Genomic DNA, 27,340 nt, shown 5'->3' with positions numbered 1-27,340 from the left:
CATTTTAAAGAGGAAGAGAAATGGTTCTGATGAACCTAGGGGCAGGACAGGAATAAAGACGCAGACAAAGAGAATGGACACGGGGAGGGGGAAGGGTAAATTGGGACAACTGAGAGAGTAGCATGGACATATATACACCACTAAACGTAAACCAGACGGCTAGCGGGAAGCAGCTGCACAGCACAGGGAGATCAGCTCGGTGCTGTGTGACCACCTGGAGGGGTGGGAGGGGGAGGGGATATGGGGATACATGTATACATATGGCTGATTCACTGTGTTATACAGCAGAAACTAACACCCCATTGTAAAGCAATTATACTCCAATGAAGATGTTAAAAAAAATAAAGAGGAAGAACATGAGGCTCAGATGTAAAGTCATTTGCCCAAGGTGACAGGGCAGGAAGAGGCAGAGGAAAAGCATGAACCCAGCTCTGCCCACTGGACTGTCTTACTTCTAGTAACATTTTCACTCAGTAATATGTTCCTCTAAAACACATCTGGCACAGAATGAATTTATAAGCTATCTCAGAAATGGTTAGAGGACATCTTTTCCCTTTTACAACCTACCATGGACTGCTTAACCTGTATAAGAAGAATAAATCTGTTTGGGGGGGTAAAGTTAGAGTGTAACTCCATCAAAAACTTCTCTGCACTTCGCCAAACAAATCAGATTAATAAAATCTTTCTTAAGTATGCCCAGGGCTAAGTCACCACCATACCAGCAGTAATGCCCAGTCTCTACCAAGACACTGACAAGAGACCACACAGGTTACTGTGCCACCAGCTCTATGATCAAATATGCAAGTAAGTTAGTAAGTAATCATCAAAAACTGAACACAAGAAACCACCAAGAGTTCTTTACTTATGCTCTAAGGATGGCTGACAGTACAGGCAGGTTATGCTGGACCACCACAGGCTGTTCTCCCATAACAGTAATAATGATATAACATAGATTTGTTTTTTAATTTATAAATTTACTTTTAGGAGTCAACAAAAAATGGCTATTGCCTTACCAGCTTCTCAAAAATGCAGTAAGAATTCCTCACCTGATTTTGTCCTCATTTTATAATAACAAAGAATAGGTGAAAGGTGACCCATGGGGCCAGTCGTGGCGGAGGTTTGTGGAGGTCTACTCAACCAAAGAAACCACTGATCTCAGATCTAATTGGAAACCATCCAACAACCCCTGGTACAAATTTCATTCAGCATTTGTGCTCCTAATAGAGGATGACATCACTGAGTCCAAGGGTGGCTGAAAAGGCTAATGGAAGCCTGCTATTTATTCCACTTCAAGAATGTGGGAAAACATGGCCATCTGTTACTGTTACAGAGCATAGAAGCTAAGATGAAATCAAGATGGAAAAACAGATTTTGATCAGGTTTCATTTCTGCCAAAGAACTGCAATCTGCCAAAGAGACAACAGAGAAAGGCTCTCAGACATCTTTACATGTACCACAATGATGGGAAGTGAGAATTCTTAGATTTGCAGAGTCACAGAATTTCAGAGCTAGAAGGGATCTTAAATAATCACTTAGTCCAGGGACTTCCCTGGTGGTCCAGTGCTAAAGAATCCGCCTTCCAATGCAGGGGACAGGGGTTCGATCCCTGGTCAGGGAACTAAGATCCCACATGCCACAGGGCAACTAAGCCCCCGTGCCACAACTACTGAGCTCACACACCTCAACAAGAGAGCCTGTGTGCTGCAAACTACAGAGCCCATGCACTCTGGAGCCCGCACACTTCAACTAGAGAGAAGCCCGTGTGTTACAATGAAAGATCCCACGTACCACAACTAAGACCCAATGCAGCATGCATGCGTGCATAAATAAGTAAATAAATATACATAGTCTTTTTTTCACTTTCCATTTTTAAAGGTCATTTTAGCTGGATATGGAATCCAGGCTGAGTTTCTTCCTTTAAGCATTTTAAAGATATCATCCCATTGTCTTCTTGCCTCTTTTGTTACTGATGAGAAGTCAGCCATTAATTTATATCAATGTTCTCCTTTCTGTGATGAGGCATTTTTCACTGGCTGCTTTCAAGTTTTTCTCTTTATCTTTAGTTTTCAGCAATGTAACTGTGATGTGCCTGGGGTGGTTTTCTTTGGATCTATCCTGCTTAGGGTTCACTGAGCTTCTTGGATTCAGTAAATCTGTTTTTCACCAAGCTTGAACATTTTGAGACATTATTTCTCCCACTCTCTCTCTCTGTTGCAGCTCTTTTGAAATATCATTAACATACCATATATACATCCATTTAAAATGTACAGTTTTTTTAGTATATTCAGATGGTTGTACAACCATAAGCTTAATCAATTTTCACTACCTCCCTCAAGGAAAAAAAAGCCACACCCTGCAGCTATCACCCCCAATCTCCCCATCCCTCCCAAAGCTAGACAACTGTCATTCTATTTTTTGTCTCTATAGCTTTGCCTATTCTGGACACTTAATATAAATGGAATCGTACAATACGTGGTCTCTTGTGACTAGCTTCTTTCACTTAGCATACTGTTTTCAAAGTTCATCTATGTTGTAACATGAATCGGCACTTCATTATTTTTTATAGCAAAGAATATTCCATTGCATGAATATGTCACATTTTGTTTATCCATTCATCAGGTGATAGATATTTGGGTTATTTCCACTTAGAGAATATTATGAATAATGCTACTATGAAAATGCAAGTACAGGACTTCCCTGGTGGTCCAGTGGTTAAGACTGCGCATTCCCAATGCAGGGGGCCTGGGTTTGATCCCTGGTCAGGGAACTAGATCCCACATGCCTCAACTAAAAGTTCACATGCTGCAACTAAAGATTCCCCATGCTGCAACAAAGATCCCATGTGCCACAACTAAGACCCAGCACAGCCAAATAAAAAAATAAATATATTTTTTTTAAAAAGCAAATACAAGTTTTTTTGTGGACTTAGAATTTTATTTCTGTTAGACATACACTTAGGCGTAGAATTGCTGGGTCAAACGGTAACTGTTTTACTTTTTGAGGAACTGCCTATTTTCCAAAGTGGTTGTACCATTTTGCAATCCTACCAGCAGTATTTGAGAGTTCTAATTTCTCCACATCCTCACCATCACTTGTTATCATCTGTCTTTTTCATTATAGCCATCCTAGTAGCCATTGTGGGTTTTGGGGTTTTTTTTAACATCTTTATTGGAGTATAATTGCTTTACAATGGTGTGTTAGTTTCTGATTTATAACAAAGTGAATCGGCTATACATATACATATATCCCCATATCTCCTCCCTCTTGTGTCTCCCTCCCACCCTCCTTATCCCACCCCTCTAGGTGGTTACAAAGCACCGAGCTGATCTCCCTGTGCTATGTGGCTGTTTCCCACTAGCTACCTATTTTACATTTGGTAGTGTATATATGTCCATGCCACTCTCTCACTTCATCCCAGCTTGCCCTTCCCCCTCCCTGTGTCCTCAAGTCCATTCTCTACATCTGCGTCTTTATTCCTGTCCAGTCATTGTGGTTTTGATTTGCATTTCCTTGATGGTCTCATGATGTTGAATATCTTTTCATGTATTTGTGGCCATGTCTATTCAGATACTCCGCCCATTTTTAAATTGGTTACTTGTTTTTTTTATTATTTAGTTGTCAGCCATTATTCAGAATTTTTTTGTCTTGTTTTAGTTATCTACTGCAGCATAACAAATTACTCCTAGTGCCATAAAACAGTAAGCATTTTATTAAGCTCACACATTCTGTGCATTAGAAATCCATTCAAGGGATAACTAGGGTTGTTTTTCTCTGATTCATGATATCTGGGGCCTCACCTGGGAAGAGATGAATGGCTGGGAGCTGGGATCACCTGGAGCCCTCTTCATTCACATGGATGGGCCCTGAGCTAGAATGTCTCAAAGGCTGGGCTCAGCTGGGACTGTTGACTGCACACCTACATGTAGGTGCTTCGTGTAGTTTGTATGTCACTTCCACCCCCATTCAGTTGGTTACAAGAAAGCCACTAGGGCCAAGAGAAAAACATGTAAGGTGACAGATATCATTGTAGCCATCTTTGGAAAGTATAATCTGCCATGTATCTTATTCTCTCTTCTCTCCTTCTAGGACTCCAATTACACATATTTTAATATTGTCCCATAGTCACTGAGGCTGTTTTTGTTTTTCAATCTTTTCTGTTCTTCAGAGTAGATAATTCCTACTACTCTATTTTCAAGTTCACTGACCCTTTCTTTAGCCATCTCCAATCTGCTGTTGAGCAAGTCCACTAAATATTTCATTTCAGACACTGTACTTTTAAGTTCTAGATTTTATATTTGGTTCTTTTCATACTTTCCATTTCTCTGCTCACATTCTCCATTTGTTATCAAGTCTGCTTTAAAGTCCTTGTCTGATATTTATTACTACCAAGTTTATTTACTACTACCAAGTTTGCTTTAAAGTCTTTGTCTGATAATTCCAACATCTGAGTCATCTTGCGGTCATTTCTACTGACTGCCATTCTCTGGACAATGAGTCACATTTTCCTTTATTACACATGTAGTCATTTATTATTGTATACTGGACATTATTGAGATTCTGGATTCTGTCAATCTTCCTTTGAAGAATTTTGTTCTGTTGGGCAATTAACTCAGCTAGATTCATACTCCAAACTCTGTCTTCCCTGTGGTGGACAGAAGCTGAATCTCAGCTCAATTCTTTCAGCTTTCAACCACTGCCTTTCCAGGCTCCATGGAGTCTTCCCCCATGCATGTCAAGGATTAAAGCAGATTTTAGGGCTTCCCCTTCTGTTGCTCCCTTCTTTTTTTTTTTTTTTTTTTTTTATAATTGCAAATCTCTTTATTCTTTTCTTTTCTTTTTGGCTGCACTGGGTCTTCGTTGCTGCACACGGGCTTTCTCTAGTTGCGGCGAGTGGGGGCTACTCTTCATTGCAGTGCGCAGGCTTATCATTGCGGTGGATTCTCTTGTTTCAGAGCATGGGCTCTAGGCATGCGACTTCAGTAGTTGCAGCACGTGGGCTCAGTAGTTGTGGCTCACAGGCTCTAGGGCACGTGGGCTTCAGTAGTTGTGGTGCATGGGTTCAGTAGTTGTGGCTCACAGACTCTGGAGCACAGCCTCAGTAGTTGTGGCACACAGGCTTAGTTGCTCCGCAGCATGTGGTATCTTCCCGGACCAGGGATTGAACCCGTGTCTCCTGCACTAGCAGGCGGATTCTTAACCACTGTGCCACCAGGGAAGCCTGCTCCCTTCTTTCTGAGATTTATTCCCTCATTTTCCAGCCCCTCTTATAGCCCTGAACTCTACTCTCTGACTCCCCAAGCTAGTAAGACTGCAGACTTTTGCTTGAGTGCTAGCCATCACCCACCATGCAAACTGGGGAGTGTCCTCAGGCAAAAAGCTATATAAGTGAGACTCTTACCCAGTGCAGTTCCCATCTTTCAAGTTCCCTGTCAGTTTCTGCCTCATTTGGTCACTTTCCAAAGTCTTCCAGTTGTTGCTTTTTACATACTACCCAGAGTTCATAATTGTTACATGAGGGAGGGTTAGGTCAATATAAGAAACTCCTATATTATTAGAAATAGAACCGTTTTCTACCTCTGTCAAGCCATTTCCTCAAATGAAGTGAGTTCCTGAACACTGCAGCCCCTTCTTTCGCTCAGGTTAAAAAACACAGATTTCAAAAAAAGAGACATACAGAGAGAAGAAAGAAAAACAGATTTCTCTTAGAAAAGGAAAACGCATATTTTCAGCTCTGCCTGGGAAAGCACTACACCAGATGGCGCGAGGAAGTCAGCTTGAATGAACTTAGCCATCCCTATCTGGATTGTCTACATTTCAGAACTCCCCAACTTTCAATTGACTCATATATACCACTGCCCAGACCCCTGCTGCCCAGACCCCTGCCCCATCCTCACTGCCACTGCAACAAAAACCACTTTTGGAAAATAAAAAACAAACTTGGAGCTTCCAGAGTATCTGTGGATTGAGGAGCTATGAAAGTAAGAGTAGCTTAGGGGAGCTGACCCTGTAGGACATACTACGAATTCGAGTTGGTCTAGTTAGAATAGCATTCCTGCTCCCAAATATGTTCTCTATTCCTCCCCTTGAGCTGGGTGAAATCATATACCCTAATGAACTGGGAATTTTGGTGAGAAAGTAAGGGGAGCAGAGCATATAGGCCTGAGGGTAGGGGATATGGTAGCAGAGGACTGAGGGTAGAACCGGGGCAATGGGTGCATGAGAAGGGGGGACTTAGGAGGTGGGAAAGAGACATAAAGGAGAGAAGAGCGAGGATATCAAGCGCAAACTTGAGCTGTTTCAGATTCCAGACTAACTCAGTGGTTCTCAGCCCTAACAGACTCAACTCTACGAGTGGTATTGCCAAGACTGACAACATTTTCTAAAATAATGTTCAGAACAATCTTCCCCCATGGTAGCTGCAGTCCTGGAACATTCACTCTAGTTCAAAGCTATGCAGGGAATTCCCTGGTGGTCCAGTGGTTAGGACTCCGTGCTTCCACTGCAGGGGGCATGGGTTCGATTCCTGGTCAGGGAACAAAGATCCCACAAGCTGCGCAGAGCGGCCAAAAAAAAAAAAAAAATCTGTGCAGTACTTTGTGTTTACATGTAAGTAGGCTTATATAATCTAAACAGGTAATTCACCTCTGTAAACATCTAACAAACATTAAGAAGTCAAAAAGGACAAAGGACAGGGAGTTCCCTAGTGGCCTAATGGTTAGGATTCCGGGCTTTCACTGCCGTGGCCCAAGTTCAATCCCTGGTCAGGGAACTGAGATCCTGTAAGCCACTTGGTGCAACCAAAAGTAAATAAATAATTAATTTTTAAAAAGACAAAGGACAATCCTTCTTTGTGTAAAATGATTCTGCATACTGCATGACGTCAGCATCTCCAGCCCACTCATTAAATGCTGGTCACCCTCCTCAATCACAACCAAAAAAAAAGTCCTTGCTGAGATACAATGATCTCAATGATCTAAAAGATCTTACTCCAAGGAATGGGAAAGGAAAACGTTTTCTTCTTCTTCTTCATCTCCCCGCCTCCTTCAAATGGTTCCCTAACAATCAAGACCCAGATCTCCATCTAGTGAGCTTATATTATATATAATTAACACACTATTGCTTTTGTGGGCTAAGTGGGAACCTATTCAACATTTACAACACTATTTCTACTACGGGACCACACACTCCAAATTTCAAACTTAGAAATAAATTTTGAGAACATAACACTTCCGTAAGTCAGAGACTTAAATACACTGACCTCTCACCATCAGTGTTCTCATTCTTTAAATGATGGGCTGACATCCAAGATAGATATAGATATAGATATAGATATAGATATCTCCAAGGCACTATAAAGACTGAGTATACATGTAAAATGATCATTGCTGTGGGCAAATAAAACAACATCAATCAACAAATAATTTATAATACATCTAGTCCTTATTTTTGTGGCAAGAAGGTACAAACTACAAACCCTTTACCTAACTTGCTAATGTGAATTCTTTTTACACCTTAGTTTTTCCGTTTACTACAGATATTGATTGATTGATTGATTCCACTGCTTATAAATATTGGGAAATGTTCTTTAGCATCTATAATCAGCACCAGTAGCACTTGCTTCATCATGCAAAGATAAAAGGTCCCTTAATGACACTGGGTGAATTGGATTCCCTTGCCCTTCTGCTCTCCCACCCCCACTCCTGCTCCGGTCTATGGTTCCGTGAGTTATAACTATGCACCCCCATTCTACATACCTTCTCCTGCACCCACTTAACCCACTCAAAACATCTTAAACTCTCTGGTTTTCAAAGTAGCCAAAGGACATAAGCCCTGCCATATGGAGGTCACACTCCAGTGGTTGTAGAGAATTAAGCTGTGATAAAAAGAATCTTTTTTTTTCAGCAATTAACGCCATACTTAACAGATTACTATTCAGCCAGGCTTTATATTAGGTGAGGGTAACTAAATGACCTCTAATTTTTTTTTCCGCTGTGAGAATACAGTATATGATTGTGCTATCTTCTTAAACTTTGGATTATTAAATCTTCTAAGGACCCAACCCAGTATTACATTTCAAGTATTTCACCTATGCTGAGGTCAAAATTTACCTTGTAGTGTGCCTTGATAAGAAAACAATGATAAATGGGACCAGCCCTTGTTTCCTTCTCTCCTTAAGCAGTGATACAGAGCATTCATCTCTACCTCTCCATATTAAAATATTAAGAAACGTAATTCTTAAATATCTAAAGAATTAAGACATTTGGGTAAGTTAGGCACTGTTAGTGATCTCTCTTGAGCAACTTTAATAAGATAAGTAGTAGTCACTGTTCATTGAATACTTTTTCAGTACCAGGCACTTTTATACATTATTTCTAATCCTCAAAACAACAGAGTGCATTATTATCCCCCATTTTACAGATGAGAAAACTGAAGCTTCAAGAAGCAAAAAGACTTCTGAACACCAGTTTACAAGTAGCAGAGTCAGAATGTACAGCCACCTTTTAGAATCCAAAGTCCTGGTTCTTTCTACTACTATGACATGCCTCTCAATTAATTTTTCAAAGCAGCTAATTTCATTATTTGTGAATCATACATTAAGCTTTGTACATCAGATACATATGACAGTACTGCTTTGAAATTTTTATTGCTTATAAATGCTACTTTTTAAGACACAAGACAACCACTTTATGATAAAAGGGAATCATCCTTGGAAAGTTGTAAAGACTCTAATACAAAAACTATGAAATTCAGGGCTTCCCTGGTGGCGCAGTGGTTGAGAGTCCGCCTGCCGATGCAGGGGACGCCGGTTCGTGCCCCGGTCTGGGAAGATCTCACATGCTGCGGAGCGGCTGGGCCCGTGAGCCATGGCCGCTGAGCCTGCGCGCCCGGAGCCTGTGCTCCGCAACGGGAGAGGCCCGCATACCGCAAAAAAAAAAAAAAAACAACTATGAAATTCAAATTTTAGCTTCTTTAGTAAAGATAAAAGACTATGCCAGTGGGGGACTAAGCTTATAGAACAGAATGAAATTATTTAATATCCAGGGTAGTCTGAAGACCAAATATTTAACAAAAACTCAAATGCCTAAAGAACGGCCCCTCCTTTCTCTCAAGGTACATGACCGTTATTTTGACAGGGAGCAAAGCATCACATCCATTCCAAGCAAGAAATGTTCTGGGTTAATGGTTACAAATTACCCTAATTATTTTCATTGAACCTCCCAATTTGAACATTTCTCCAAAAAGATCTGTTTTCAAGGTTCTGACATTTGCTTGTGACTCAAATCTACAAATAAATCAGAATTTGAAAATTAAACAGAGGCAAAAATAAAGTGGCCATCTGGTTTACCACAGATGAAGTAAAGAAATTTTCAAAACATATGCATCAGAATGACTAAAATGAAAAAGATAAAAAATACCAAGTGTTGGCCAGGATATAGAGCAACCAGAACTCTCATACATTTCTGGTGGAAGAAGTGAAAATTGGTACAGCCACTTTGGAAAACTGTTTGGCGATGTCTATTAAAATTTAACATATACATATCCCACAACCCAGAAATTCCACTCTTAGGTATATCCCCAACCAATATGTATACATTCGTTCACCAAAGGACATGTACTAGAATGTTCCTAACAGCACTATTCAGCATAGCCCTAAACTGGGGAACTATCCAAATGTCCATCAATAGTAAAATGTATAAATGCATTTAGGTATATTCACATAATAGAATACTAGACAGCAATGAAAATGAAAAATCTACAAATTGATATAACAGAGATTAACCTCACAAAAATAATGTTGAACTAAAGAAGCCAGACATGAAAGCATACATTCTGTGATTCCATTTATGTAAATTACAAAAAAAGACAAAACTAATCTTTGCTGTTAGAAATCAGGACAGTGGCTACCCTTTGGTAGATGTAATGATGGGAGGAGACACAAGGGTGCTTCTTGGTGCTGATAATATTCTCTTCCTTCACATGGGTGCTGGTGGCAAGAGTATGTTTAGTAGATGAGAAGCATTAGAGCAGCAGAGTGATTAAGGAGCCCGGCTCTGGGGACTTCCCTGGTGGTGCAGTGGTTAAGAATCCGCCTGCCAATGCAGGGGACATGGGTTTGATCCCTGGTCCAGGAAGGTCCCACATGCAGAAGAGCAACTAATCCACGCGCCACAACTACTGAGCCTGCACTCTAGAGCCTGCACTCCACAACTACTGAGCCCGTGTGCTGCAACTACTGAGCCCGTGTGCTGCAACTTCTGAAGCCCGCTTGCCTAGAGCCCATGCTCTGCAACAAGAGAAGCCACTGCAATGAGAAACCCATGCACTGCAACAGAGTAGCCCCCACTCACTGCAACTACAGAAAGCCCGCACACAGCAATGAAGACCCAAAGCAACCAAAAATAAATAATAAAATTTTAAAAAATAAATAAAATAGAACAGATGATTAATAGGCATTAAAAAAAAAAAAAAAAGGAGCCCGGCTCTGGAATGGGAGTGACTGCGTTAGAATCTCAGTTCCATCACTTACTAGTTATGATTTGGGGCAAGTTATTTAACTTCTCTGTGCCTCATTTCTTCATCGATAAAATGGGCCTAATGTCTCCTTCACAGGGTTAGTCTGAGGATTAAATCATCATAAGACTTGTAAAATGCTTATTCGCACAGTTGGCTGTTACTATTAAATATTTGCTGAGTAAACAAAAGCACTTATTCTGAAGCAACACAACAAGATGAGGAAGGAAACAAATACATATATGATTGCACTATTGCCAGAAAATGCACAAAATAATTATTTGGGAAATGAAGATGACAATAAGTAAAGTCTAGTATAAAGGGGCGTGATCTGGAAGCTGAGACTAGGCCTAGAAGCCTTCACCTAAACAGACCCTGGGCAAGCAGGGCAAGCCTCTCCGAGCCTGCAGCTCCCAGCAGTCCACCAGAGGCTGGCCCAGTGATCTCTCCAGGATGATGAGTATAAACGAGTGGAGACACTGATCAGAAACGGAGAGGGCTGAGCTCACAGTCAGGCTCTCTTATTCTCTGAAAGGACTCTGAAATCTTCTATGCCTCTGAATTTCACCTAATGCTTATGTTTTTTAAAATATCTATCATGTCTATCAGCCATGTCTTTGTCACTCGGGGTCACATTTCCCACAGCCATTCTGAGTAAATAATTCATACTTCTGATGGGTTTCTAAAAGAGCCAGTTGGATTAGTTGCTGTCACCCATACCATGGAAGTGTATTCTCTGGCCATGCAATAATAGCTACTCTTTATTAAATGCTACTTCCATGCCAGGCACTATAATAAATACTTTATCCCCAATTCTCAAAAAATTCTGCAAAGCATGTAGTATTCTTCCTTATTCTCATCCTTTACAGATAAGAAAACTAAGGCTCAGAAAGGCTGCCCTGTTCATTAAGTGGCAGAGCTAGAAGGTGAAAAGCTCTTTTCCTGAGCCATAGTCCCTTGACTCACTTTACAATCTATCATATTTCTTCTTACTTGTATAACAAAATGTCTTAGCTAAGGTGTTCTAAAACAAGAATAATCTAATTCGGTGAAAAATCAATTTTGGATATTTTTTAAATGATTACTTTTGTTTCTAAGTAAAGGTCTCCTCCTGGGTTTATTTAAATGAATACTGTACATTGAAGCTATTTGTATTAAACAGCAGTCATCCAAACCATAGGTTGAAGGCCTTAGAAGAGATTTATACTTCTTTCCTCCTGAATCCCCAGTGCCCAGATCAGTGCTTGGCCTAGAGAAGACACTTAACAAAAGTATCTTGAACATCACCTCCTTCAAATCTTGTTTACCAAAATACTCTACTAACAAGTAGGATGCATTCCAACAAGAAACTTTAGTACCTGAAACTTCATGACCAAAATTAAAAATAATATGCGAGTCACTGGGATATCCTTCCTGCTATAGGACACTCTTCCAGGTCAAGCGGCACTGTCATCATCAACAAGTAATTATTAAACACCTATAAATATTTACTTAATATAGTAATCCAGTATCCCTTCTCTTCTCTCTCCTTCCCCATCAGGTTTGGCAAGACACAGAAGCTATAGTTCCCCTCCAGGCAGGCCGGCCTCTGTACGTGTAGTAGAGACCATACAAAGACACAAATGTCACATGTGATTAAGGCAGCTTTTCCAAGTTAAACCAACAGAAGGGCCTCAGGAGCTTGACCTTTCCCCCAATCAGACCCATGTCCTAGCACTTTTCCAGGAGCCCTGAAATTGCAGCCCTGAATAACCTTCTCCCCCCACCTCCTCAGTCAAACACACAACCCTGAGGAAACAAGAAATTTCTTCCAATGTGTGTCATACCTATTCCTAATTCATCTAAGAGATACTTTGTTCACTAAGGATTCACTGAATGTGTCAGCAATACTATTAAAATTTTTCTTTAAAAACTCTATCTTCATAGAGGGTGCACAGAATATGAGTATCCTATGGGGAAAGTATACCAGAATTAGAAAGCTGGGTTCTATTTCTCTACCTTTTTTTTTGGCCGGGCCATGGGGCTTGTGGGATCCTAGTTCCCGGACTAGGGATTGAACCGGGCCCTTGACAGTGAAAGCGCTGAGTCGTGACCACTGGACCTCCAGGGAACTCCCTCTATTTCTCTACCTTACCTTCCACTGCAACTTAGGCAAGTTATTTATCCTCCTAGGCTTTACTTTCCTCAGCCATAAAATGAGAGGTTGAACTAGTCAAGGATTATTCAGGGAATTCACTCAAGATGCCTTATGGGGTTAAGGCATGTGCTTTAAGGGGTTCTTAACCCTCCCCCTCCCCCCGGGGAACTTATATAAAAAATTACTTGTTTGTGTATGTGGATTTTTCAGGAGAAGTCTATGGCTTATATCAAATTGTCACACAAGTTGTGGCCCCCAAAATAGCCATATCTCATGTTTTATCGAGCACTTACTATGTGCTAGGCACTGCACCGAGCCCTTGTGTATTAACTCATATAACCCTCACAATAACCCTTTGAGTTAGATACTATTATTATCCTCATTTTACAGTTAAAGAAAGTAAACCAAAAGGACTTCCCTGGCGGTCCTGTGGTTAAATTTCACCTTCCAGTGCAGGGGTGCGGGTTCGATCCCTGGTGGGGAAGCTAGGATCCCCCATACCTGGGGCCAAAGAACCAAAACATAAAATAGAAGCCATATTGTAACAAATTCAATAAAGACTTTTTAAAAAAATAATAAAGAAACCAGAAGAGCCTGGGCTTCTAAACACAGTGCTATGTTAGGTAAGGTCATCTCTAAACTTTAAAATCCTCTGATTCTGTGTTCACTCAAATTAATGGTTTTCCTTTAGTTAAATTTTCTGTCTCATTTCACAATCATTAGTCCTACACATAAATCTTTACACAGAACAACCAAATTTATGGAACACCCAAATGAATGTTACCTGAAAAACAATATACTAGGGAATTAACCAAGTAAAGGGTCCAAAGGCACTTTCCCACTCCAGCCTCCAATCTGCTTTTACTTTTAAAAACATGGTGTGGTGATTAATCAAAAGATGTATCTGAATCTAATGACTAATTAAAGTCTAAAATCAAAGTAACAGTAAATTGGCCAGTGTCTGCCAGAAAAGGAGATGCAGTGACAGCAATAGTGTCTCACACACCACTCACCAAGGCAATGAGAAGACCAGGAAAGATACATGAGTGCAAGGTCTGGGGTCCCATGTTGACTGGCTTCTCCCCCTACTCGCACCTCCTGAAAACCACTGACCACTGTGGAGCCAAGGACTGGATCACTCTCCACGTGACAGACAACGGCTGTCTAAAGGTATTAAGGTATCACCAAGCCCCGCTTGGAATATGGAGTGAAAACGAACTGAAAGGCTAGCTTCCAATTTTTGTGGACACCAGTTCTGACAACCTGCAATCGTAATCAGGGGTCAGCAGTCACCCAATTAAAACTGAATTGTTTTGCCTGTCACCTGGCTCGGGTCCAAATGACTTGAGGGACATCACATTGCTTAATAAATGACTGCAAAGTAGAAGTGGGCGTCGTTAGCTATTTTCACAGGCTGTCAAAAAACCTCCACATCTTAAAGGGAAGGTTGTTGAAACTTTATGCCCAACTCTCATGGCCCTTCTCCATTTAGTCTATGTAAGGAGAAGAGAAGCAAAGGAAGGAGAAAGGAGATCAGAGGAACGGCCCTGGGTGCAAGGATTAGGTTTTTCAAGGGTGATGCAACAGGGTCAGCCAGACGATGAAGAGGAGGAGCTGGGTGCTTCTGGGAAGGAGAAACCAGTGTCGGGGTTGGGAATCTGAACAGAATATGGGTTACGCGGGACTGGGTGACAGGGTTATTTAGAAGGGGCCGGGGAAGAAGGATCTAGCTCGGAGCAGAACTAGGAAGAGGAAGGCCGGGGTGGCGGTGGTGGGCGGGTCAAGAGGCGGGCAGATGGCCCCGAGGGAGGGGCAGCGGGTCCTCAGCCGAGAGGAAACATAGCGGGGCGGGCAGGAAAGGATGGAAACCGCGGGGTCCACGAGTGACGGGCAGAGGGCCCAGGGGGCATGCAAGGGAGGACGGGGTGACCTGCCCGGCGGTGTGGGAAATGAGGGTGCGCGCAGCCGGTCAGGAGACCCTTGGGGTCGGGAGGGCCTGGGGGCTGTTAGGCTGGGGAGGAGAGCCTGGGCACCCGCGCAAGGGCAGGGGAGCCGGGTCCCGGAGGGCCCAGGGCCAGGGAAGAGCAGAGTGGTGACAACGTTTGGGGCCACCGGAGCGGGGAGGCGGACGTCCGGCTCGAGTTGAGGCGGGGATCGCCGCCGAGTCCCGGCCCGGGCTGAGGAGAGGGAGGCCGGCCAGGAGCACGGCGCCAGGGAGGAGGGTCGAAAGGGGCGAGGAAGGGCCCGGGACCGCTGGGGCCGGCGCTGGCGCTCTCACCGGGACAGGTGCTTCAGGATCTGCTTCTTAATGAGCCCGGCCATGCCGGAGCCGCGGCCCGCGTGGAAGGCAGGCGGGCAGCTGTGTTCTCCTCAGCCGCCGAGAAGAGGCGGCCCCTCACCTCGCCGCGGCGCGGGGACCGGACGCCGCCGCCACAGCTGCCGCCATGGCGCCCTTGCGCCCCTGCCCCGGCGCCCGGAGCTCCGCCACGATCCCACCCACCCGCGCGGCGACAAGAAGATCGCGCGCCTCCAGCCTGGCTCGCGGCAGCCCGGGGCGCGCGGTGTGGGAGGGGCGCGCGGCGGCGGCGGGGGCGCGCGCGGCGTGGGGCGGGGCGGGCGAGCGCTGAGCTCGCTCTCTCCCCTCAGCCCCGCCCGCTGTCTGAAGCCGAGGGGGATCTGAAGAACTTCGCCTCTGAACTGCAGGAGGTTCACACCCCGGCAGTCTCCTTGAAGCATTAGGGAAAGGTGGCGTGTCTGTAATTTTTTGCAGGAATTAGCTAGGTAATTGCACACCTCCTGGTCCGCTTCTCATTCATTTCCCTCACACGTTAACTCATTTGTTTAGCACCAGCTAACTGTACTGCAGGAATCGGGCTGGGGAGTGAAAAGTAGTCTCAAGGACCTCACAGGCCCATAGAACCACTGCGCTCTGCTGCTTTGTGCTGAAGAGTGAGAGGGGGGCGCCCCGCCATCCTCTATGTGCCCCTCTTAGCCTTTACCTTGTTAACCAATGGATATATGTTTACTCAACACATATGAGATGTACTGCAGAGGCACCCACTCTCAAATGCTGGGGGCAGCAGAAAATGAGGCAGTAACTTTAAATGACCAAGGGCTTTAGAGATTAACTTTGTTTAAAAATAAGGAAACTGAAGCCCAGGGGAAATAGTTGAAAGAGCTTACTGAAGGTCACAGCTACATAGTGAGACAAAAGACTAGAACCCAAGTGTTCTTACTCTCAGTCCAGTGCTACTTCCACTCAGTCCATACATTTAAAAGTGTAACCCATATGCCGGGGACACCTGTAGATTCAGGCAAAGGTAGAAAGGTGGCAGTTTTCTGGACTTAAACCTTCAAGCAAAAACCTGAGCAAAATACTCTCCGAGACAGGCTCATAGGAAATCTGGCCACCGGTTAATTTTAAGTTTATTCATTCTTGTAAATAGGTAATACATGAACATAATAGAAAAATCAAGATAAGCCTCCCCCCTTCCTTGTCCCTCAGCCATTCAATTCCCTTCCACTAAACAACTGTTACCCCTTTCCCAAATTATGTTTTTGTTTTGTTTTAATTTATTTCATTTTATTTATTTATTTTTGGCTGCATTGGGTCTTCGTTGCTGCGCGCGGGCTTTCTCTAGTTGCGGCGAGCGGGGGCTACTCTTCGTTGCGGTGCGCGGGCTTCTCATTGCGGTAGCTTCTCTTGTTGCAGAGCACGGGTTCTAGGTGCGCGGGCTTCAGTAGTTGTGGTGTGCAGGCTTCAGTAGTTGTGGCACGCGGGCTCTAGAGTGCAGGCTCAGTAGCTGTGGCGCACAGACTTAGTTGCTCCACAGCACATGGGATCTTCCTGGACCCGGGCTCCAACCCGTGTCCCTGGCATTGGCAGGTGGATTCTTAACCACTGCGCCACCAGGGAAGCCCCCAAATTATGTTTTTAAAAGGGAACAAATCATCCTCAGCCTGGGTTCTCTACTATCCATTTTCCTCCATCAAGACTGCATAATCTATCATTATTTGTTCCTCTGCCCACTTCTCACCAGAATACATACCAGGGACCAATAGACCCCACGGAAGAAGAGATTTCTTGCCAGGATTATTGACCATAATAGCTCCTTCCCAGTTCGGCTGTCACCTGCTGGGGCCTCAGGGCAATTTCTTGCATTTCTTGCTCCTTTTCCTAGAGCACCCCAGCAGGCGACTGGATATCTGACATTAGCTATGTAAAACAAAACTTGCCTCAAGCTCAGAGACTCAGCATCCTTGTTAGATGATTCATCATGCCTGATGAATGAGATATTTTTATTGAAAGCAAAAACTCATGCTCTAAAAAAAATATGGCCCCTCTAAGGACCACGGAATAGGAGAGTTCATACTCTCACCAGTAGTATCGTACTTTCCCTGCAATGCTAAGAATGCAAAGCACATAAAAACAAAAGGGATTTGGGGCCGATCTGTTTTTTTTTTTTTTAAGGTTAAACATTTCATTTTGAAATTATTGTAGATTAACATTCAGTTAAAGTAAGAAATAATACAGGGATCCCTGTACCCTTTACCCAGTTCCCCCCAATGGTAACATCTTGCAAAACTTTAGTACAATATCACAACCAAGATATTGACATTGATACATTCAGTGTACAGAATATTTCTTCCTGATATGAATCCCTTTTATTTCCTTTTCTTGCCTTATAGAGTGGACTACCACTCCTGGAACTTTGTTTAATAGTACTGGCGAGAGCAGACATCCTTTCTTTGTTCCCAACCTTAGGGGGAAAGCATTCATTCAGTCTTTCACCATTAAGTATAACGTTAACTGTAGATTTTTTTGTAGGTGCTATTTTCAACTTAATGAAGTTCTCCTCTATTCCTATTTTTTCTGAGAGTTTTTATCAAGAATAAATGTTTAAGGACTTCCCCAATGGTCCAGTGACTAAGGCTCCATGCTTCCAATGCAGGGGGCCTGGGTTCGATCCCTGGTCAGGGAACTAGATCCCACATGCTGCAACTAAGAGTTTGCATGCCACAACTAAAGATCCTGCACGCAGCAACTAAGACCCGGCACAGCCAAATAAATAAATAAATACTTAAAAACAAATAAATAAAGGATGTGATTTTAAAAAAAAGAATAGGGACTTCCCTGGTGGCACAGTGGTTAAGAAATTGCCTGCCAATGCAGGGGACATGGGTTTGAGCTCTGGTCAGGGAAGATCCCACATGCCCTGGAGCAACTAAGCCCATGTGCCACAACTACTCATCCTGCACTCTAGAGCCTGAGAGCCACAACTACTGAGCCCGCATGCCACAACTACTGCAGCCCGTGTGCCTACAGCCTGTGTTCACAACAAAGAGAAGCCACTACAATGAGAAGCCTGCACACCACAACAAAGAGTAGCCCCCGCTCACTGCAGCTAGAGAAAGCCCACACGCAGCCAATAAATAAATAAATTAATTAATTAATTAATTTTTTAAAAGAATAAATGTTTAATTTTTTTCAAAGGCTTTTTCTGCATTTAATGTTATGTAATTTTTTTTAGCCTGTTAACATGATGGATTACATTGTTTGACTTTTCAAATACTGAACCAGCCTGCATCCCTAGAGTAAACCTCATTTAAACATGGTGTATAGGGCTTCCCTGGTGGCGCAGTGGTTGAGAGTCCGCCTGCTGATGCAGGGGACACGGGTTTGTGCCCCGGTCCAGGAGGATCCCGCATGCCGCGGACCGGCTAGGCCCGTGAGCCATGGCCACTGAGCCTGCGCGTCCGGAGCCTGTGCTCCGCAACGGGAGAGGCCACAACAGTGAGAGACCCGCGTACCGCAAAAAAGGAAAAAAAAAAAACATGGTGTATAATTACTTTTATATATTGATGAATTCTACTTGTCAATATTGGGTTAAGAATTTGTGTATATTTCCTTGATGGCTAATAATGTGGAATGTCTTTTCATTTGCTTATAGGTCATTTGTAAATCTTCTTTGGAGAAATGTCTATTCAGGTCCTTTGTCCTTTTTTTTTTTTTTCATTTATTTTTGGCTGTGTTGGGTCTTTGGTGCCATGCACGGGCTTTCTCTAGTTGTGGAGAGTGGGGGCTACTCTTCATTGCAGTGCGCAGGCTTCTCTTGTTGCGGAGCATGGGCTCTAGGTGTGCAGGCTTCAGTAGTTGTGGCTCGTGGACTCTAGAGCACAGGCTCAGCAGTTGTGGCACACGGGCTCACTTGCTCCACGGCATGTGGGATCTTCCCGGACCAGGGCTCAAACCAGTGTCCCCTGCATTGGCAGGTGGATTCCTAAACACTGCACCACCAGGGAAGCCCCCCTTGTCCATTTTTAAATTGGGCTGTCTTTTTATTATCAAGTTGCAATAGTTCTTTTTGTACTCTAGATACAAGTCCCTTATCAGATATATTATATATATATAATATATATAATATATAATATATTATATATATTATTATATTATATATAATTATATATAATATATATTATATATTATATATTATTAATATTGTATATAATATTATATATATTATATAATATATAATATATATTATATTATATATAATTATATATAATATATATTATATTATATATTATATATATAATTATATATATTATTTCAAAAATTTTCTCCCATTGTCTTTTCATTTTCCTGACTGTAAACTTTGAAGCACAAAAATTTTTAATTTTGATATCATTTCTTTTATTGCTGTTTTTCATGTTGTGTCTAAGAAATCATTGCATAATCCAAAGTCATGAAGATTTACATGTTTTCATCTAAAAGTTGTATAGTTTTAGCTCTTACATTTACTCGAAATGATCCATTTTGAGCTAATTTTTGTATATGGTGTGATGAAGGGAAACAATTTCATTATTTTGCATGTGGATATCTAGTTGTCTTAGCATCATTCATTGAAAAGAATATTCTTTCCCTATTGAATTATCTTGGTGAAAATCAGTTGCCATGTACCAGGAACTGACATAGGTTGTAGGTCAATTATACTTCAAAAACTAACAAACTCATAGAAAAAGAGATCAGACTTGTGGTTACCAGAGGTGGGGGGTTGCGGGGGGAATGGGGAATTGGATGAAGGCAGTCAAAGGTACAAATTTGTTATAAGATAAGTAAGTACTAGGGATATAATGTACAACATGATAAATATAATTAACATTGCTGCACGTTTTATATTAAAGTTGTTAACAAAGTAAATCCTAAGAGTTCTCATCACAAGGAAAAAAATTTTTTTCTATTTCTTCAAATTTGTATGTTTATGAAAGGATGGATCTTCACTATACTTATTGTGGTCATCATTTCATAATGTATGTAAGTCAAATCATTATACTGTACACCTAAAACTTATACAGTGCTGTATGTCAATTATATTTCAAAACTGGAAGTAAAATAATAATAATAATAATAGAAAAGCAATTGCCAATATAAGGGTTTATTTCTGAACTCTTAATTCTATTCCATTCATCTATATGTCTAATCTTATGCCAGTAACACAGTGTCTTGATTAGTGTAGCTTCATAGTAAGTTTTGGGGTTTTTTTTAATAAATTTATTTTATTTATTTTTGGCTGCGTTGGGTCTTTGTTACTGCGAGCAGGCTTTCTCAAGTTACACAGCGAGTGGAGGCTACACTTCGCTGTGGTGCGCGGCCTTCTCATTGTGGTGACTTCTCTTGTTGCGGAGCACGGGCTCTAGGCACACAGGCTTCAGAAGTTGTGGCACGCAGCCTCAGTAGTTGTGGCTCATGGGCTTGTAGTAAGTTTTGAAATAAGGAATCTATAGTGTTTTTGAGTGTATAGCTTTTAGTTGTACAGCTTTTGTTTGTCTAGGTATTACATTATTTATACAAACCTTATCACAGTCTACTGGTATTGCCATTTACCAGACATAATGAAGTATAGAAACCTTACCTCCCTTTATGTTCCTTTTTTCTCCTGGAGGTATAATTGTCTTAAATATCTCCTCCACATATGTTTAGAGCTGCATTAATCAGTGTTGTGATTTTTGCATCAACCATCAAACGTAATTTAGAAAACTCAGGAAAAGTATAGTCTACTGTACTTAACCATATTTTTGCTTACCATAGCCTTCCTTCCTGATGTTATGAGATTCATTCATTTATTGTTTCCTTTCTGTTTAGAGAACTTTTTAGCCCTTCCTCTAGGGTATATCTGCTGGCAACAAATTCCCTTAGCTGTGCTTCATTGGAGAACATGCTTATTTCCCAGTCATTCCTGAAACACTATTTTCACTGGATATAGAATTCTGGACTGATAGGTCTTCTCTTTCAGCACTCGAAAACTGTTTGCCACTTCCTTCTGGTATCCATGGTTTCTGATGAGAAACTGCTGTCCTTCGAATTATTTTCCCTCAAAAGTAAGGTATCATTTTTCTCTGTGTTTTCAAATTTTTTGTTTTTAGTTTTCAGAAGTTTGACTGTGTCTTGGTGTAGATTTCTTTGAGTTATCCTGGTTGAGATTCACTCCATCCACTGCAAACCTTTGGAAAGTTTTCAACCATTATTTGTTCCAGTACTTTTCTTGGCTCTTCCCTTTTTTCCTCTCCTGGAACTCTAACAATATGAATATTACATATTCAGGGACCCATGGGTCCCTACAGCTCAGTTCATTTTTTTTTTGTAAGTCTATTTTCTGTTGTTCAGATTGGGTATTTTTATTGTTTTATCAAGTTCTCTGATAATTTCCTGTTCCTGATTGTTTGCTGTTGAGCCCATCCGCTGAATTTTTTTACTTATTTGGGGGTTCCAAAATTTCCATTTGTTTCTTCTTTTTTTTTTTTTTTTTTTTTTGGTACGCGGGCTTCTCACTGTTGTGGCTCTTCCCATTGCAGAGCACAGGCTCCGGACGCGCAGGCTCAGTAGCCATGGCTCACGGGCCCAGCCGCTCCGCAGCATGTGGGATCTTTGCGGACCGGGGCACGAACCCATGTCTCCTGCATCGGCAGGCGGACTCTCAACCACTGCGCCACCAGGGAAGCCCTGGTTCTTCTTTTTGCCTTCTACTTCTTTGCTGAGATTTTTTTTTAAAATATTTATTTATTTATTTGGCTGCACTGGGTCTTAGCTGCGGCATGCAGGATCCTCCTTGTGGCATACAGGATCTTTTTTTAGTTGCAGCACGCGAACTCTTAGTTGCAGCATGTGGGATCTAGTTCCCTGACCAGGGATCGAACCCGGGCCCCCTGCATTGGGAATGCGCAGTCTTAACCACTGGACCACCAGGGAAGTCCCCTTTGCTGAGATTTTCTATCTCTTCCTTTGTTTTGAGCATGTTCTTAATTGCTCATTGGAGCATTTTTATAATGTCTGCTCTAAAATCTTTGTCAAATAATTCTAGCATCTCTGTCATCTTGGTGTTGACATGTATTGATTGCATTTTAAAATTCAGTTTGAGATCTTCCTTGCTCTTGGTATGATAAGTGACTTTAAATTGAAACCTGGATATTTTCATATTATGTTCTGAGACTCTGGATCTTATTTAAACCTTCTGTTTTGCTGACATTTTCTTGCAATGGCCTGGCAGGATAAGTGGGGAGATGCCCTCCTGTTACTATCAGGTGGAGATAGGATTGCCCAATTAGCCTCCTTGGACACCCAAGGGAAGAGCTCCCCATTATTGCTGGGCTAAAGTGAAAGTTCTGGCTTTCCAGTAGGCCACAGCTAATACTTTTCCAGCTGACAGTGACAGAGTGTTGTTACTGCTCCCCACAAGGCCTCCACTGGCATGGGGGTATGTGCAGCCTCATCACCACTGGGCATTGTTGAAAGTCCTTAAAGTCCTGACTAAGCATCTTCTGAAACTATATCAGTCAAGAGGGGGCAATGCCTTGTAACTGCCAGATAAGAATGATAATCCCAGCTCTTCTCTGATACCACCCTGGCAGGAATTTGGGGCACTTCATTATAGCCTCACAAGGGTGGAAGTGTAAGCTCCCCACTTGCCCTTTGTGGCATGGGTTGCGGTAGGGTAAGTTTTTTTCTATGCTGTTTGGCTGGAGTAGAGTGGTTACCGTCTAAAAGTTTTCTGTCTTGCTAAGCTGCCTCTTTTCTGGTCCTCTGGCTATAGGGAGCAGGCTTTTCTTGGGGAGTTTTTTGTCTGTTGCCCATTGGAGTTTCTTGGTTACCAGCTTCTTCGGCTCCAAGTCTGGCACCTTTGAGGCAAAAAGAACATCCAGACAGCTCACTGTGTTGTTCCTTGGGTCCCAGGTTCCCTAGCAGTTCTGCCTTCTTTTCTCCACCTTTCAGAGTTTCTTTTGCTTGTTTTTTAATATAATGTCCAGGATTTTAGTAATAAGAATAGAGAAATGTACAACTATTCCATCTTTCTGGAAGCAGAAGTTCATACATTTTAAAAAACTTATTTCAAAATAATTATAGATTCACAGGAAGTTGTTAAGATAATACAGAGAAGCCCCATGTGCCCTTCACTCACTTTCCTGCAATGGTTATATCTTACACAACTACAGTACAATATAAAACCCAGGAAACTGATATTGGGGGGTGTGTGTGTATAATTCTGTCATTCATTATGTGTGTAGACTTGTGTAACCACTACCACAATAAAGATACAGAACTATTTCATCACCACAAAGATCTCCCTCATGCTACCCCTTTATAGTCATTCCCTGCTCCCCCCTAACCCCAACACCATTCCTAACCCTTGGCAACTACTAATTTCTTCTTCATCTCAATAACTGTGTCATTTATATAGATGGAATCATGCAGTAGGTGACCTTTTCAGACTGGCTTTTTTCACTCAGCATACTGCCCTTGAGATCCATCCAAACTGTTGTATCAACAGTTCATTCTTTTTTATTGCTGAATCATATTCCACAATCCATATATTTTTAAAACACCTAGGTGATCACTTTATTTCAGACCCAGTAGCTTCGCTCACCTGCTTGGTAGGACAGCCATATCTCTAAATTCATGATTAGGGACTTCCCTGGTGGTCTAGTGGTTCAGATTCGGCGCTTTCACTGCCATGGCCCAGGTTCAATCCCTGATCAGGAAACTGAGATCCCATAAGCCGTGCAGTGCAGCCAAAAAAAAAATCATGATGAAACATTCATTTGTACATACTGTGCTTTGTATGGAACAAAAGAGGACATACACAATGCCCAAAGAAAGATAAGACTATGCAGGGCTTCCCTGGTGGCGCAGAAGTCGAGAGTCCGCCCGCTGATGCAGGGGACACAGGTTCGTGCCCTGGTCCGGGAAGATCCCTCATGCCACGGAGCGGCTGGGCCCGTGAGCCATGGCCGCTGAGCCTGCGCATCCAGAGCCTGTGCTCCGCAACAGGAGAGGCCACAACAGTGAGAGGCAAGCGTACCGCAAAAAAAAAAAAAAAAGATAAGACCATGCAAACAAGGAAAGGTAGTTTTATAGAAGACTCAAGAGCAAGAGGGTTGAGTAGCAAAGAGATGGTATTGCTGTCTGTAAGGATTCTTGAGAGCAGTTTTCTAGTTTGTGGTAGTTATGACTTAAAAACAACGAGGGGAACTTCCCTGGTAGTGCAGTGGTTAAGAATCTGCCTGCCAATGCAGGGGACACGGGTTCAAGCCCTGGTCCAGGAAGATCCCACATGCCACGGAGCAACTGAGCCTGTGTGCCACAACTACTGAGCCTGTGCTCTAAAGCCCGCGAGCCACAACTACTGAGGCCAGCACGCCTAGAGCCCATGCTCCACAAAAAGAAAAGCCACCCAATGAGAAGCCTGTGCACTGCAAAGAAGAGTAGCCCCTACTCACTACAACTAGAGAAAGCCTGCACGAGGCAATGAAGACCCAACGCAGCCAGAAACAAAAAATAAATAAATAAATTTATTTTAAAATATATATATATATTACTTTCCTCCTGGAGTATCTCTTTTATCAGCCAGGTAGGTTCAGCTGCACATAACGGAAAACTCAAGATAATGTGTGACCTTAATAAAAAAGATGTTTACTTCTCTTCCAGGTAAAAGAAGTTTAAGGTAGAAGTACATGGCAGCTCTTCAATCTTTAGGGACCTATGCTCCTTCTCTCTTGCTAACACCATCCTTAGTTGCCAATTCATGGTCCAAGATGTCGCTTGCATTTCAAGCAAACATCATATCCACGTTCCTGTCAACAGAAAAGAGAAAGAGCAGGAAAAAAAGGCATGTTCCCTCCTGCCATATGGGCTCATCTAGTTACAAGCTGTGGGAAATGAGCTATGACCCACTGCCGATGGTCATGCATACTGATAAAAATTAGGCATTCTCTTATTAAAGATACTAAGAGATACTGGGGTAGGCAATTAGTAATGTCTTACTGCCACTCTAGGCTCTATTGTTATTCTTTTTGTCCTCCTCACATGCTTCTCTCTCTAGCAGAGCCCTGAGAGATAAAAGGGATGAAGAGGGGGAAAATATAGCATGAGTGTAGAGGTAAAATTCTTTGTCCTACTTTTTACTTCTATATTCTTTCAACAAGCATCCCCAGAAAGTACTAGGATGTGATGTACAGGCAAAGAGGAGGGGGGAAGGATTAAGAGACCTGTTTCTCAGGGTCATTGTGAAAGCTAAGTACTTACAAAGGGCTTTGAGATCTCGGCCTCCTGTGCTGAGTTCAATGTTGCATCATCATATGAAGACGTAAGTCATCTTATGGGCTTTTCTTTTTCAAGGATGTGAAACCAGTTTGCCTTTATTTTTTGTCTGTGCCACACAGCACGTGGGATCTTAGTTCCCTGACCAGGGATTGAACCCGCACCCCCTGCAACGGGAGCTCGGAATCTTAGCCACTGGACCACCAGGGAAGTCCCCTTATCGGCTTTTCTTAATTGGCAGCCAGGGAAAGATACTTATTCAGAAGGAACAAGTATGGAGAATTTGGACAATCACCTGGTAGGTGATCAAAATTACTGTTACCAATGAGGGGCGGATGCCTGTGTGCCTGCCTACAGATGTGATATTCTAGGGATGCAACTGAGGACATGTACCAAACTGTAATCATGAGGAAACATCAGGCAAACCCAAAATGAGAAATGAGGAACATCCTATTAAACAAAAGCTGGTGAAATCATCAGTATCATAAAAGACAAAAGAGAGGCTGAGGAATTGTTCTAGATTAAAAGGAGACTAAGGAGATGTGACAAAAAATTAAAGTACATGATCGCAGAGAGGATTCTCTACAGGAAAGGTGAAAAAAATACAAGGACAATGTTGGATCAGTGGGCAAAAATGAAACATCGTTGGTAGATTAAATTATTGAATCAAGGTTGATAACTAAACCACAGTTGTGTAAGAGAATATACTTATTGTTAGGAAATACACACTTAAATATTTATGGTAAAGGGTTACTCTCAAATGGTTCAGAATAAAAAAGAATGTATATATATGGAGGGAGGGAGAGAGAGAGAGAGAGAGAGAGAGAGAGAGAGAGCGAGAGCACAAGCACAAAAGATAAAGCACATGAGGTGAAATGCTAACAGGTAACAAAAGGTGATGGGTGATTCTGATTAAAGGGTATGTAAGTGTTCTTTGTGCAGTTCTTAAACTTTTCTGTAAGTTTGAAATCTACCACTCTGACCCTTAAAGAGCAAGAATAAGGATCATTTGGACTTTTTTACTCTTGCACTTGTCTGACGAATTATTCTAGATGCTGAATTCGATCCTGTGCCAGAAAGTCTAACCTTTAAGTTTTCAATTGGTAGGGAAAGAAATGTCTTCAATTAGTTAATGTTTATTAAGGTTTTCATGTAAAACAATATACCAGGCAAGCCTTCAGGACACTTCTGTCAGAGGAACAAGTATGGATAATTTGGATAATCAACTGGTAGGTAGGTGATCAAAATTACTAGAGTAAATAGTAATTTACTAAATAAATTACTATTAGTAACAGTTATTTAGTAGTATTAGTATATACTAATTTACTAATACTAATTTACTAATAAATCACCTTAGTAAAATTACTAAGGTAGGCCAGGGTTTTTTCTTCTGTTCACCAAGTGAAAGATACTAACTGACTGAAGCTATGTAATTGGGACAAGCACCTAATCACCACTGGACTTTTTCCATACAGGATGACCAAGTTAGCCTGTGGTTCTATGCAAGGATCCCATTTCTCATGCAGCCTGGAATCAAGAGGCCTGGCATTCTGACAAACCATTAAAGCCATGCAGTAGACATGATGACAGCTTGGACTTTATTTTATTTTATTTTTTTATACGGCAGGTCCTTATTAGTTATCCATTTTATACACATTCATGTATATATGTCAATCCCAACCTCCCAAATCATCCCACCACCACCACCCCGCCACCACTTTCCCCCCTTGGTGTCCATACGTTTGTTCTCTACATCTGTGTCTCTATCTCTATTTCTGCCCTGCAAGCCGGATCATCTGTACCATTTTTCTAGGTTCCACATACATGCGTTAATACACGGTATTTGTTTTTCTCTTTCTGACTTACTTCACTCCATGACAGTCTCTAGGTCCATCCACGTCTCTACAAATGACTCAATTTCGTTCCTTTTTATGGCTGAGTAATATTCCAGTGTATATATGTACCACATCTTCTTTATCCGTTTGTCTGTCGATGGGCATTTAGGTTGCTTCCATGACCTGGCTATTGTAAATAGTGCTGCAATGAACAGTGGGGTGCATGTGTCTTTTTGAATTACGGTTTTCTCTGGGTATATGCCC

At 42.1% G+C, this 27,340-nt stretch overlaps 1 protein-coding gene across 2 annotated transcripts in view; it reads right to left on the bottom strand.

The window, feature by feature from the left end:
- The window catches only part of BLTP3A (bridge-like lipid transfer protein family member 3A), a 54,090-nt gene extending 38,895 nt beyond the window's left edge, over positions 1-15,195 (bottom strand). For both annotated transcript variants that reach the window (XM_082637467.1, XM_082637468.1), the window contains exon 1: positions 14,928-15,195. In XM_082637467.1, coding sequence (XP_082493593.1) covers positions 14,928-14,971 — 44 coding nt within the window. In that variant the 5' untranslated portion in view covers positions 14,972-15,195. The remainder of the gene's footprint in view (positions 1-14,927) is intronic.
- Positions 15,196-27,340: the final 12,145 nt, after the last annotated feature.

Source organism: Mesoplodon mirus (assembly GCF_964341445.2).
Source record: "Mesoplodon mirus genome assembly, chromosome: 12".
Taxonomy (NCBI): Eukaryota; Metazoa; Chordata; class Mammalia; order Artiodactyla; family Ziphiidae; genus Mesoplodon; species Mesoplodon mirus.
This window is presented reverse-complemented; position numbering and strand designations above follow the sequence as displayed.